Raw genomic sequence first — 15,865 nt, 5'->3', positions numbered from 1 at the left:
TAATTGTCAAAATAATAATAATATTGTCAAAATTAATTGCGGTAAATATCAAGTTTTGTAGCTCCCTTTGTGTAATTTACGTTTCCTTGAAATGAGTAAGGGTGTTGAAAGTGAGAAACACTCTAAATGCTATGGATTTGTATAACTACAGTACATAAATACCTGCAGAAACTGTTCTACTCTTTTAGTACAGAAATTTGAAAAGCTGGTCTTAAAAATAAGACATTAAATGACTTGGGAGTGGTTTCCAGAGATGAGAATTATTTAAACTGTCAACATTTTCCCAGGAATTCACAGGATGTCATTCAAATGGATTTTCTAATGAAAGCTTGTTAGAGAGCGAGGATTTTGTGCGAAATCGTTGATAACATCTAGTAACCTATGTATTTGAACATTTTATAGAATTTCGTAAGCATTTCTGAGTTATGAGAGAAATATATTTGCCTTTTTTATGAGAAAAGTGTGAGTTGTTGATACTGGTGGATTATTTATGTTAATAATACTAAATTTGTGATGATGTAATGATGATATGACCAGTTAGTGAAATCTTAATTATGTATTGAACGCAGTGCTATATCGGCAACACGGTAATACTTCTTCACAAATCCTTGCTGTAATTAAATAAAGGAAAAAGACAGTAAACAAGTACAGCAAGTGAAAGAATGTAACACAGTAATGATGTGAGATAAGATCACATCATTATTCGGTGTTGGGCGACGAGACGAGTAATAAAATACAGAATATGATTGTTTGTTCAGGTTGTTGTGTTAGAAATGGCAATAAAGCGGAAGAGAATGTCAGAGAGGTTCGTCGATGTTTTAAATTTGATGATTCAAGTCTGGAGCGATAACGAAACCCATAAAAGCTGAATGTACAGTGTGCGCGGTGTCAATATCAATTCTGGGGGGCTAAGTCGCCGGCCACGTTCGCGAGATAAGGTCAGAACTAATTTTGAAACAATAAAAATTTACAGCCAATTAAGGAAGTGGCTCTCAACAGTACGTCAATAAAAACGTCATAACACTGCTCATTCCTCAAGATCCTGGAGCACTTTCTAATTCCTTCCAATGAAAGGATTCCGCCTTGATGATTTTGTCACGTTAGTGAAGCACGCTGTCGGGGGTAATACGTGTTACAGTGATAGTAACTGTACATTTATTTAAACTTAAATATATTTAATATCCTGTTAAAGAAAGTAGCATGGGTATATTGTGTTAATGCTTATTGAGATATAAACTAGCAGTAAAGTCGAACATATATTTTATTTCGCCTCTCTCAAAATATAAATAAATTACTTTATCTCAAGGTAAAGCAAATATTCACAATTAATTGGTCAAAGCAAGAACATTTAAATAACATAATACATTTTGTGCTAATTTTGAAATGAAAAGAGGTTTCGCTGGTGTTGCCAGTAAAATGTCAAGTCTACAGCTCATTTCATAATTGAGATGCCCTGCAGACAGACAGGCATACAGCCAACTTTACAAAAGAGATATTCACCAGACAAAAGAGAAATTGTGCTAAACTACTGAGTGACAAACCTCAATGACACTCAGCGGTTACGTTCATACATACACCATAACATAACTGATTCTTGTCTATGTAGAAAAGAAGATGTGCAGATCGTATAGTAATGTAGAGCAAGTGTAATCTAGATGAAGAGGTGTTCTTATTGTCTCATCAGGTACACAATGTATTTCGTAGTCTAGGTGTCTCTGAAGTCGAAACGACTTCGTTTTGTGCTTCTTCGTCGCCGATTTTTTTGGATCTCTCCAGATTAACGAAGACTCCTGATTCAGGATTCATGTCTGTGATAGTGTCAGATTTCAGACGACGCACTAAGCAGAATGTGAAATGGATCATGAAAGTAACATTCGCAAATACCAGCAGCTGATGTCCTTGCTGAAAGATAATTTCTGTGATGGAATTATACATAGCGCCCTATGTTATTAGTTGTTTTTGTCTCGTAAAACCAAATTGATATTTAATTTATGGTTACAGTGCTCTAAAAGTAGTTTTAATTAATTTTATATAATCAAATGGAGTATTATGTTTGATAAGCGTTGAGTAGTAGTATTTACTCATATTAATATCATACAAATTGGGATCGTTACATTGATTGGTGTGACGAAATAAATATTTAATCTCATATAATTCATTTTCCATAAATGAACAATAATTAATTATGCACGAAAAATAGTATTGAAGCGGAAATTACATAAGTCTTTTAGTTATTTTTTGTCATTTGATTGTTGAAACTATTTAAAACTATTTATTTTGTCTAGTCAGGTATAAAAAAGGTTTAAACAATAACCGATGTTTTCAGAATTTTTTGGATTTAATTTTACTCAAGTATTAATAGAAGTAATTAAATACTACACACAATGGCTATTTTACATGGATTCATTAATTATTATCCTTTCGCTTAGCATTGTTCCGTAATTTTTATTACATAATGTTTATGTTTATATCTAGACCCCATACTGATTTTGCTTCATTATTTGACCTGATTAAATTATTTATAGTAAGAGAGGATTGCTCATCATGAATTTCATTTTTATAGTTGTAAATTAATGTACTTTTGACATAATAAATATGTTCATTACATTGTACTCGTTTATAAAGTTTTAATATTTTAAAATGACGGTGCATCTAACAGATATAATAACAAAAATTAAATCCCATATTCGTCACTAAAGAGTTATTTTGTTTTAAATAAAAAGTTTCTAATTAACTTTTGTGTTATTGTGTCATCAGATAGGTTATCATAATGATAATAAAATTATAATAAATAACGTTATAACTTCAATAGTTATAAAGCATATTATTTATTTCCTTTATAATTATGCTGCATAGAGGATACTTTACTGTTTCCAATTAACAGTATAGGTAAGAACATACTTGAGTTAATTTTAATCAACAAGAATAATTTCTCATTTTACAATAACATTTTATATTGAGCGTTTCTTTTGACTTTATAACGTTAGTTTGAAAATGTACTGAGTTTTTTATTTAAACAAATGTATTTAAATGTATTAGACAAATAACAACGATTTTAGTGATGAGATATTTAGCCAACTATTTAGGACTAATTAATTTACTACTTTTGATGAAATTTAAATTTTTAGGTTTAATTGGATTTTCACTGCTTTAGCTGTGTTATTATTCGGGGAGTTAAAACTGTGATTAAACCAACCGAATTTCAATGTATACGTGACTATGAGAGTAGCTGTGGTTTTCTAAATTCTGTAAAGATGTTCAAAAAAGGAAGTTTAGACCTGAATAGGATCTTTTGAAACTATTATTATCATTGATACGTTACGTTCCATGCAAACCTTTTCCATGTCATCCGTTAAAGTTTATATTTAGCTTGCTTGTCGTCTTAAAGGATAAAATACTAATTATTAATACATAAAAGATTGCTTCACGTCGAAGGTCTTTCGAGTGAAGGCTTAATCAAAATCACTTCAATTGTATCAGCAAATGTAAGTTAAAATAAACTATATAACCAAATTTAATGTTACGATGGTATATAGCTGTTTAGCGTATGACTCATTTATTTGTCTTACGTAACTGTTTTGCCATGTTATACAATTACAACAAGACAAACAAACATCAGGTAACATAACAGTTTAGAGCCAAGCTTGTACAAATTATGCAATTAGTATAATTATTTATGACAATATTCAGTAACTGGGTTGGCAGCAAACAGCTGATTTTAAAATATGCAATAACGTTAAAAAACCAATTGAAATCTGTTTTCACCCAAATTAAATTCATAATACTATTAAATAGTCGATATAAAAAAGAAATAAAAATATATAAATAAGCAAATAAATGATAATAAATACAATGTAACATTTTACAAACATTAAAAAGTTACGGAAAATGAAACAGTGTTTACTTATCAATAAATATAAGTAAACAGCTGCATTAATACCAAAATTTGAAAAAGATTAAATAATATTGAATGAAATTAACAATGGCAAAGAACCATAATAATTTAATAATTATAAATGTATAAAATATAACTTTTAGTTGAATGAAACTTAAATGAAACTATGACAAAAAATCTAAATATTACGAAAAGCAAATACAAAAAGGAATTGATGGAAAAACATAATACAGTAAATTTATATTTTTTCCTTAAAAACAACCCCTTGATTCACAGAAGAATCCAGTAATTTTCTTGTCACGCTTCTACTCGTAACTTTCAACTATTTTCTACCACCTGGGAAATAAGCATAGAATTGAAATATCTATCTCGGGTAAAAGATTCTTCTGATATATGATTAAGAAAAGGTGTTACCGTGGTAATTTTCATCCCCTCCTGTTCTGTAGGCATTGAGCTAAACGTTCTGGATCGAGAGTGGTGTGGCGGAGAATTCATGACAGACAATTGTTCCGTTTTAGGGGGAACAGCACGGCAAAGAGGGAACGACCAGTACCTGGATCGCGGGGGTGAGCAGTGGGCTTGGCCTAACACCTGCTTGATTAACTTGCAAACTGTCCACGGATCTGGAGTAAAGCGTCGGCTGCCGACCCATATCGAGTCAAACCAGCGCGCGCGGCCTCTTGTAAAAAGCACTTCTCCGAGACGTCTTCTGCTATCTGAAGACTCGTCTGAAAACGGAGAAACGACAAGTGTGAGTGGCGAGGCGGTGATAAAGTTGCGGGTATCACAGTCAAGATCTGGGCTGTAAGAAGGACATTTTGATGCCGATGGAGCTCTGATAGCGCCCTTAAAGCCGTGTCGAGAGACTGCGGTGACTTTGAGGGCTGGCAACAATTAATAACGCGTAATGAGCTGCCCCAGATAACGTACAGGATGTGCCCGATCCGATCGCCTTCCGGTTCTCACTAATGAATAACGATTACTCCTGACGCAACTCGGTTTCCGCCAAACACGGGACTGGGAGATGCGGATCGAGAGCTCCATGCGGCCTTCAACTCTGGAGAGGATGTTTGCTTTTAACTACATTGAGAGTGTAGGTCACAACTGAAAGTAAAAATCATGTCTTTGATGCAGTATGACTGCTTATTTATCTCCTGAATGTTATAAAATATAGAAACTAAAAAAACTATAATGAACATCTATTGAAATACTGCTTATTTTATTGGTATCAGTCAATGGAAGAAGTTTGAAAATTTGTTTTTGTCCACTGAAATAAAACATTCACCCTGATGGTTTTCTAAATACAGTATATGTTTGTTATAAAAGAACACACTTTTAATTGATATTTTTCAAATACATGGGAATAGAAAGTTATAGAACATACAAAGTGAAACTCTTAGTTTCAAAGTTCCCATTAATTTAAAAACTTTAGATTCATTCCATAAAAAATCAAGACCATATCTCTTACGGAACCTGAGAAAAGGGTCATTAGTTAACAAGATGAGATATGGGAAAAAAGTGGCCACCTTAAATTAAGTTTTATTGAACATTACTTACTATGCATTCATTAAAAGTATTGATTGCAGTTGGATGTTGAGATATATACAGGTATAATTTACTTTGAATATCTACTATATGCATGAGGATGTTAAATGCATTATTCACGTCAACCAATCATATGTGAAGTAGTAATTTATGTAAGAACTGCATACATGAAGTTAAGATAATTTTTTTGTTTTCTCGTCACAGTATGATCATAAAACATTATTACTCTATTTATCAACATATGATGTAATTATTCATAATTTGTTGTCTCCATAACTTGTGCAGATAGACCGATTAGTGAATAGTTACCATTGGGGAAAGTGGCTCTTGTGTAAGATTAATAGTAGATTAACAGGATATTAAATACGTAATTAATGGAATAATTATAGATTAAACATTATTTTGAATTATTACGAATAATTCTATTATTTGTATTAGTGATCAATTTGTAGTTGTTGTTGAGATGTTAAGTTATATAACTATGGATATCATATTGCTCAGTGTTGTAAAGAACATGTCATATCCTATCCATGTACACGTGGATAATGCTCTGCAATGGTGATACTATTGCTAGTAATAAAGTATTCATATATAATATAAATAAATAGGCAAAGATAACTTTTTGTTATTTCTTTAATTTCATAACCTACTGCGAGTAGCTAATATGCTTGCAATGCCTCGTGATGATGAAGATGCCCTGAATATTAGCAAATTTTAGGATTTATAAAATACCTTTCACGACCCTGTGCCTTCCAAATTACAGGTCATACTTATAAAGATGCCTATGTAGTGTTTAAGACCGTTCAGATCGAGCGACAACGGCGCTCAACCAAGAATGGAAGGATAAAACCAAGGCTAAGTACTAACGATCTTTGACAAGTTGGAAAAAAACTGGCAAAAATCGCGTTCTTCATTTGCGTAAAAAAAAGATATTATGACAAATAAAATAAGAAACCTTATGTGACTTATGAAAGTTTATGATACATGAAATAACACCCGGTACTTTATGGTACATCATATCCGTGTTAGCGATATTTTAAATTGATGATCATTAATAATAAAACGGTCCCTAAATGTTTACGTCGCACAGTGTACGAACTGGGTGGAGACTGTAACGCTAGGTATTACAGACCGCTCGGCAGATGTTCGCGTGGAACTGGCCGCCGTGACACCGTGCCGCTCGCGTGCCACCCTCCGCCGATGTTAATGCTGTTCTAATGCTGACGGCGACCGCTAGGCGGTGTGGCGGCCTCTTGTAATGGTTATGAGTCGCACGTCACGGCTATATATTCGTCAGCAGAGCGGCGGCTCGCGTGGTAGTGGCGCGCTGCAACAGGGGGAGGCTGTACACGACATTCCTCCTCGACACACGCACATCGCGTTTCCGTATCCGGCAGTCTCTGCAACTGGTTCATGCTGTGTAAATATGCGATCCTCATGCATCCTCGTTCATACAGAACGGTTTCGCCCTAACTGTAACGAAATCTAGTACATTTAACTTTTATTTAAAAATATGAGTGTTAATACATTTTTGTCATAATTAAAAAAAAAACCTTTTTAAGATTATTTGTTTCACACCTTTAACTATACGAGGTACGAGTACGCCACCCTATTGTGTTGGAGGCTTCGCTGAGTTTGCATGCAACATTTATAGGTTGCAAAGAATATACTTAATCATTCTTGAGATATCGGACAGACAGACAATCATGCAGAAAAAACCTTTTTCACCATACCTGCATACAAAAGACAAATTTCGACAGCCTTCTGAGTAATAAGCTTTAATGACGCTCATCCAAAACCCATTGACGAACATGATCGCTTTCGAACACATTTTTTTTCATGTAGAAAGGAAGTTTCATGATAAATTTAACGTCTGCAGTCGAAATATTTCTCGAGATATCATGCCAAATGATAAATTACGTTATTGTTTGGTAAGTTCATTGTTTAAATAATAATATTCTATACACCAAGTAATGATGTGGCATGTGTTAACATTGCTCATTTGAAAAACCCGAACTATTGGCCTCAGTTTGTTTACAAACTTATTAATTACGTTATTTTCTCATTGCCATCATGCTTACCTATAGTACTAATGTAAAAATTCACTATCGCTCATCCAAATTCAATGAAGTTATATATACAACCATCAAACTCTTTGTTGCCTTTATAGAAATTAATAATTTAAGTATACAGATCAGTTCCTTTTCGAGATATTATGTGGACAGAGATCCAGATATACAGATAGATATACAAAAATGATATTTTTTGGCCCCTCGTGGGTTAGGCTTTCTTAACTCTCAGCCAATCAAATTATTCGTGTAACATATCTTTTCCTACCTATATTAACAGTTATATTATATCTATACTAGTACATAAAAATATAATGGTGTCAGCCGGTGTGTTACTTAACTACTTAAAGAGCACTGGATCGATTGTATTGAACTTTTACATGGAAATTCTTAGGGTCTCTGGTTAACATTTAGACCTATTCCTATTTCAAAAATCCCTCCGAAATACGCATCACTAGACTTACAATTGATATTTTCGGTTTAGTCAGCAGATATTTATTTTGTTTTGGTAATCAACTGATCTTTGTAAACACTTTAACATAACAACGTAATCATACGTTTAGTTAATGTAAATAACTTTATTTAATTTAAAGTTCTTTACGCTTATAGTATTGAAAGTATAGCTTAAAAATAACAATAATTATTTTAACCTTCTCTGGAAGAAGTATTGGTAAAAATATACTTTAACTGTAAATTTTTGCGAATATTAATTATGCAGTGCTCGATCATTATTATAAAGTAGATATCAAGGACTATTATCCAAAGTTACTATTTAACTTATGCTACAAATTTATAAAGTGCTCCATATAAACACGCCTGAGTTGTTTTTGAACTGAATCAGGCCTTTTACTCAACTGTGGTACCTGAAATATCTTAGACCGAAATAATAGAATAATAATAGAATATAGTGTACAATTTTTGACCAAAATAGGGTTCTCAGACATGTGTATACATTCTTAATCGGGGCATCAACGATAAATCTATATCTTTAAATACGATAAAAATGACATAGACCCTCATTATTGATTACATCATGAGTGCGTTAGCTAAAAGGCTATGAAGTTCAACATTACGATTCCTCCAATCTGGCCTAAAATAATTTAATTGTTATCGAAATCGATTATCATGAAATATTGGAGATAAATCTGAATTTTTTTCTTGGTATTAACATTATTTCACTCTCCTGGCTGAGGGCCCAAAACACTAGGCCTACTCTTTAAACTTAAACCTAACATAGGTCAGAAGATTGAAATATTTTTCAGTTCTTACCACTTAACTTAGGAGTGTTTAGAATATTATTTAAATGGAATATTTCCATGATATCCCTACTTTCCAATAAGAAATTGCGTGCGAAGTCACTGGTAACTGCTAGTTACATAAAAATATAAGAAATTTGTAAACAATAGAGGTGCGTTATAAGCCCATAAAGCTATAAAAATATATAACCTATAAAACTTCAAGTAATTATCATTTTAAAAAGTCACAATTACCTTATTATTGCCAATTAAGTGTTTAGTGACAAATTAGCATATAGTATATAGAAAATTGGTTTTTACACTCACAGTTTGTTAGTTTAATCCATAATATTTACAGACCTCTATATCAGTGAAACAGAAACATTCACACTCTCTTGAAATTTCAAAATTTCATTTACATCAGTCAATTAACTATTGTATTTTTAATAATTGTATTTCGTATTGTTTAACTAAAACCTCTTAGATTCATGCCGGCTAAAATTTGTTATACAATACGAAGTGCTAGGAGCTGTGACTAAGAAATATGTAGGCGCGATATCTGTATCTTAAAGATTTCAGCAGTTTACCTAAATATTTATTTTGGGGGTGTCATATGTGTTAACAATATTAAATAACCTTTATATGTAGTAGATATTGATAATTGAAATAAGTGTGAAAATGTATTCCTAGAAATACACTGTATCCTGTAATGTAGTAGTTAAATGTATTTTTACACAAACTTAACATTTTTTAATATATGTAGATTTTTATCAAAATGTTTCTTATTATATACCTCATATTTGAAGTTAGAGAAATTATAGCGAAAATACAGCCATTGTTACCACGTGATCCACTTTATTTAAAAATGCATGTGCTTGCGTGTAGAGATGTAATGATATCTTAATAATGTTCAATGATAAATAATGGTGAATTTTGGGGTTTATATGTGATACCACGATTAAATGTAACGACCCAAGAACACTTAATTCAGAAATAAAACTGTCCACGCAACAGCCCATTGGCTTAATTGTCGATTTAATTAATGCTGGGTATTTACGAACTCAGACCTACATCTTATAAGGCCCAGTGCAAAAAGTAAAATATTGTACTCATACTTACGCATAGGTCGTTTAGCTCTACTTAATCCCTGACTGCCTGTCTAGTTTTGTTTATTACGAAAGAAAATATTTTTACTATGATATTGATGGATGCTTTACACCACTACTTTAAGTTGGAAAAGATAAACGACTCCTGTGGTCTCTATTACCCCATCATCAACTGAATGGGTTATCAGTCACTTAAAACACCCAAACGTCATCGTTCTCCGACTCAATTCTAACCGCAATGGGATTGGCCACATCTTGTTTAGTGCGGTCAAATAATTTGGCCGTATAATTGGTACAAACGACATCCGATACGTCACAGAGAGGCCCAGATGCCAGTCGGTGACGAAAGTGTGCGGTCGGAGGCTGTGCGGTCCGACCGTGCGTGCTTCAACTGCACCGCACCGCACCGCGCCCTAACCGCAGATATCCTATCTTGGTGGATCGGTTGTGGATCCCTAAACACGCAGATTGTTGGGTTCCTCTAGAAGAGCTCAGAGATAATGTTTAATTCCGCAGCTAAGTTTGAAAGATGCCTTTCAGCATAGAAAATATTCTTTAAAGGAACGTTGTTAATGGAATCTAGCAGTATATATGATTAAATGTACATAAAAAAATAATCGTATCGTAAAAAAACTAATATATCGTAAAACATAATACAATAGAACAGGTTCTAACGCTGCCATACTGATTTTGATTTACATAGTTGGTTTGGATGTGGATTGATACATTGTAAGAAGGAAGGCTTTTTAATGTTCAAGTAAATGAATATATGTAGGTGAAGGAAACAGGATTTTTCTGGACATTTGCCATCGTTCAGTTAAAAAAAATTAGTAACACTTCGTTTCGAGATCTGCAATCTGATCTCTTCTTCAAGTAAATAACTAACCTAATACATAATTAGAAACTGGGTTAAAATACACAAATCATACCAAAGCGTTGTGGCACGCCTAAATCAGGAATCACATCCACCATGTTGTGTGTCAACTTCACTAACTCTAAAACATGCACTTAATAAAAACTATACACAACACTAATCATTAAAACTAATCTACAGAGTACAGGTCACAATACGTCTGCATTAGTCTACCAACCACCTACGGGTTTGAATCTAATATCGATCCCTGAGGATGCTTGATATTTAAGTCATTAAGTCATGTGTGTAATATTGTATCTCATTATGAAATTAGGAAGCAGGGAAAACAAAAATATAGTTCTTTAAGGTGTTGCAACCATATATCAACCCATATTGGGGGTTAATGTTTATGACAAATATTGCATTTGTATTTCGATAGCTAAAATGCGTGTATGTCAAATTTCATCTTATATGACATCCGGAAGTTGAAAAATGAAATATAGTTGTTCTAGTGGTTGCAACCCCTTTTGATCACTATGGACGTTTGATCTTTTAAAAAGCTTTAGTTTTGTTATTTAAATCATGAGTCAGGCGCGAGCCAAATTGTAACTCTCTGTGATATCGGAAAGTTGGAAAATTGGTGATGAGTGAGTGAATGAGGGCTTTGCCTTGTATACATGGTGTTCACAAAAGTGTCACAAATTTCTGTGAGTGATAGTACTCACAATTTAAAACTAAAAATGTGATATCAAAATAGTTTGAGAAAAGTCTTGCTTAGCCACTATTTTTTTATAAGCAAATTATTATTTTTAATTCCTGTAAAACTAAAAAATACCACATTTGCTATCCATTTTATTATATAACATGAAAATAAAAAATAAGTTTGTTATTTACTTTAATATGAAAAAATGGCAAAAAACGCATTAAACAAATGTAATGTCCAATTCAACCTATGTGCTGTTTGATATCTTTAGCTTTAATAGTTTTAGCGAAAATATTTTTATGCAAAATACAAAATGGCGGCTAGCGGCTAAACGAGACATTGTTCGACATATTTTTATGACTTTTGTTTGAAATAATGAGTATTATCATGACACCCTTTTGTGAAAACTCTATATATAGTGAGAGATTTTCATAATACTATTATCCTTCGGATGCGTAGTCTACTATGCATAAAACCCCAAAATAACTGAAACTAAATATAGAAACAAAATAAAACTTAACTAAATTTTAAGTCCATTCTGAAAATGGCTGTATACATTACGGTGACGTTAAGACTTGGGCCAGCACTCTCCGATCTCAATCATGTCAAAACGTCAGTTCCAACAAAACAGGGCTGATTTCAATGCATAATCCCTCTGCAAATTGACAAGGACAGGTAGCAATCAATCTGCATCACCAAATCTCAAATGCATGCAAATTGCGTGTGTAATGGCAGAGGCGCAACAAATTGTAACCCCTCCTGTGCGCTGATTACGGCCACTCAGCCCGGCTTTTACCCACTTTAAACAACTGTCGTCTTCTCACAGCACTGTCTCTAGATCGCTGCACAATTACCTCGCCCGAACTTACACTAGGGGCAGAGTAACTGATTTTACCATCCGGTTGAAGAGATCGATCCGGTGAGTGTTTGGCTTGAGGGTAATTACCTAGCAGATCTGTTTCTAAAATACCTTTACAAGGAAACGACAGGATATTTAGAGATGTAATTAGAGACGATTACTAGTAATTGAGGGATTGCATCTGCATAATTACCCGCCAGGACAAGGCTCCCAGGAGTACGCCGTGGTGTTCGACTCTTGATTACATATTTTAAGAAAGGAAATAAGAGTGCTAATCCAAGTCTGGAGTCTAACACTATTGACGTTTAAGCGTTTTGAAAACTGTAATAAACTATTAAAATATTTGAAAGTCGAAAACAGTAATTATATCACAACACAAGAAAACATAATTTGTAGTAAAATAAGAAATTCGTTTTCATAAGCAGTTACCATGGTAATGTCCCTGATTTTATGATGCATCAATGCTTCAAATAGTTTTGACGCAATTTAGCGCCGAAAATACTCTTATTCACATGCTTAATGTATACGCTTTTTTGGATTTAATTGCACGATCATATATAAATTGTAAGTTTATAAAAAACTAGCAGGATTCTTTAATTTTATATCCACGACACTTATTTGAAATTGTGAAAAAATTTTTGAGATAAATATTATCTACTACAGGCCGTTAGTTAATTTACACATATGCGAATTAAAGCCATATATTATCTATTAATTAAATTGGGAATAACAAAAAAAAAATACCTAAAGCAACAAACAAAATGACCGGAGGTAACTCATTAATTAGTACTTCTAAAACTACGAAATCTTCGCTTTCTGGTACTTGTATGGCTTAAATATGTTTATACAAAAACTAATGTAAAATCTTAAAAAATAAACATTTTTTATTTAAAATTACTTGACAGTTCTGGATTACATTTTCATTCTGCAATGTGAAACTGTTACATTGATTTCCCGTTTGATATTTTAACCAATAGCAGTTGATAAATGTTAGAGTATCGATCGGTAACAATAACAGATTATTAAAACCATAAATAATCTATTTAAAGTTATTATTTAAATAATGCAATGCCTCATGGGAAGAAATGCTATCAAATAAGATTTTAGTTAGTTTTTTAGAACTTAATCTAGTTTTCTTAAAAGAATATAAGTAAGCTAAAAACGAATACTAATTGTTATTAGAATAACTTATGAACCAGGTGTTCAATAGGTTATCAAGCGCATTTTCGAAAGAAGCAAATGCGATAAGGAAGTCATATAATTTTAAGATACACAATAACAATTGATGTAGACTACGAAAACCTGAAATGCATTCTGAAGCTCATATAACGCTTTTGAAGTCAACATTGTTCACTCATGATATAAATGTTAGTTGAAATAATCCTCCAAAATTCAGAACTGTTAGAAAAAGATCTTTTGATATTCTCAATGTTCACTACAAATGGTATCAAAGAACCTGAATTACATAAAGGCGAAGAGTTAATTTAATTTAAGATTTTAATTTTAAACCCTTTATACTGATCTGAAATCCATAAACACAAGTGAAGCATGTCTACTAGCGTTACTGTCATATTTCCTTGAAAAATTACACATAAAAAAATAAATAAAGTTAGAAACTATTTAAAAAATAATAAATTGCACTATGCAAACCTTTAAATTAATATAGAGTTTGAAATTTATAGGCCACATAAACTTATTTTTAAATTTGATATTAAATACTTAAATTTAAAATGAAAAAGGGTTAAACAGTCACGTTAATTGCTTTGAAATAATATAGAATTTCCGTTTAGTCTGAATGGGCAAATGGTTAACACCCTATTATACTATTACCATTATGGTTTGATGAATAAAATAACACAAACATAAAAATCAAGATATTTACCTGCAAGAAATAGAGAGCAAAATGTCAAAGGAGAGTAAGATTACCGATGTTGTGTCCTGCCCCTAATCAACCAGTATCACAGTGTACCTCAGGAAACTCGATCCAATCAACCTATATGCCTGATGCTATATATTACACGAATAGTACGAGAAGACCGTGTAATACGCTCCCAATGAGAGGCCGCCAAAACGTGCTATCGACATAATTCACCGTTCAATTTTCTCTATTGGTCTCGCACATCAGGACACGGATGACGCAATGGTAGTAGCAGAGTTACACAATACTATCCATTCAGGAGATGTTGACCGAACGCCTACTCTGACGTGGAATATTGCGCGAAATATACATTTTTGTACTTAATTCATTTGGAATCTCGTATATGTTCTGCCATATTTTTTGTAATTTTTATTTCTGTTTAAAATGTATGATAGTAAATTATTGTGTCTAGAAATTAGCGAGGTTGAATAACATAACTAAAAACTACAACGTAACATTTACGGTCGTCTGAATGGATTGGGAAATAATATTACATTCTTTCTCTGCAATATAAGTTGTCAAGTATGATACAGATAGGTAGATTTAAGGAACGGTTTTCTTTTGCTATAAATTTTTATATTACTTAGGTTTGTAGATTAAAAATGTAGTTATGAAAGTTAGCGAAGTAAAAAATGTAACATTGTTTTTAAAGAAGTAAGAAATTTAAATTGTATTAATCTTAATTTCGATTTTTAATATAAAAATCAAAATTAAGATCAATATTTTAAATATGTGGGTTTAGTTGTAGGTTTGTAGTTGTATTTATTTCCGTTTTAAAACCATGAATTTACTGTATAATATTAATAATAAAAATATCATATTGTCAAGGATCTTTATTGTTAAATACCCAATAATTGATATTACCAATTAGTATTGTAAGAACAGAAACATTATAAAATTTGTTACAGGTAGCATTTTATAAATATAACATATTTCCAATGTACTTTCACTTTATCTCTCAAAAACGAGTACCGGTACTGAAAAAGTTATATCAATCAGTCAATTAAATTTTCAGGTGTACAAACAAAACGTTCTAGTAATAATTGTGTAGTCTACTGAACAATTGTTAATTTAAAACTCGATTTATAAAAAGAAGTGGGATTTATATACGAAATGTGCAATATTTTTATACAGTAACCTATATATGCCATCGATATACAGTAATCAATATAGTGAAAGACTAGTACTTAGTTAATATCATTTACGTTCACAGCTCTATATCTAGAAAAACCTGTTCAAGTCCTGCCAGTTTGTGTACGATCCTTTGCCAAACCCCTCGTCTAAAGAAACCCGTGGGTCGGACAGCAGAAGGGGGTTGGTCCACCCCTTAAGAAGTATGTAATACATGGCCCCGATAGTTTTACGATGTGTACCTAAAGTCCGTTTACTGTTTAGCGCGCTGAAAGGGTAACGTTTGCCCTTTAATGGTTTAGCAAAAGTCGTGAAGACAACATTGCATCAACTTTATTTCAAACCTGACAGGAACAAGGTTTTCTTTTCCTTGGAAATAACTTTACTATTTGCTTTCCTTTATCCTACACCTTAGAACTGAAGCTCGGTATGGATTGCCAGTATATAGTACAATGTGGTAACGATATCATTAAGTTAATATATGAAATTCATAGTATACTCCCCTGTTATGAATTTTGCAATAGGAATTGATAACCTAAACTAGAATTTGG

General features: G+C 32.5%; 1 protein-coding gene across 1 annotated transcript in view; it reads left to right on the top strand.

Annotated features, from left to right (window-relative positions):
* The first annotated feature begins 4,919 nt into the window (after nt 1–4,919).
* The window catches only part of LOC124363528, a 68,818-nt gene continuing 57,872 nt past the window's right edge, over nt 4,920–15,865 (top strand). Inside the window, exon 1 of the mRNA XM_046818777.1 lies at nt 4,920–4,988. Coding sequence (XP_046674733.1) covers nt 4,920–4,988 — 69 coding nt within the window. The remainder of the gene's footprint in view (nt 4,989–15,865) is intronic.

The sequence above is a fragment of the Homalodisca vitripennis genome, chromosome 5 (genome assembly GCF_021130785.1).
Source record: "Homalodisca vitripennis isolate AUS2020 chromosome 5, UT_GWSS_2.1, whole genome shotgun sequence".
In the NCBI taxonomy this organism is placed as follows: Eukaryota; Metazoa; Arthropoda; class Insecta; order Hemiptera; family Cicadellidae; genus Homalodisca; species Homalodisca vitripennis.
The sequence above is the reverse complement of the archived record's forward strand: the minus strand, read 5'-3'. Positions and strand labels throughout refer to the sequence as shown.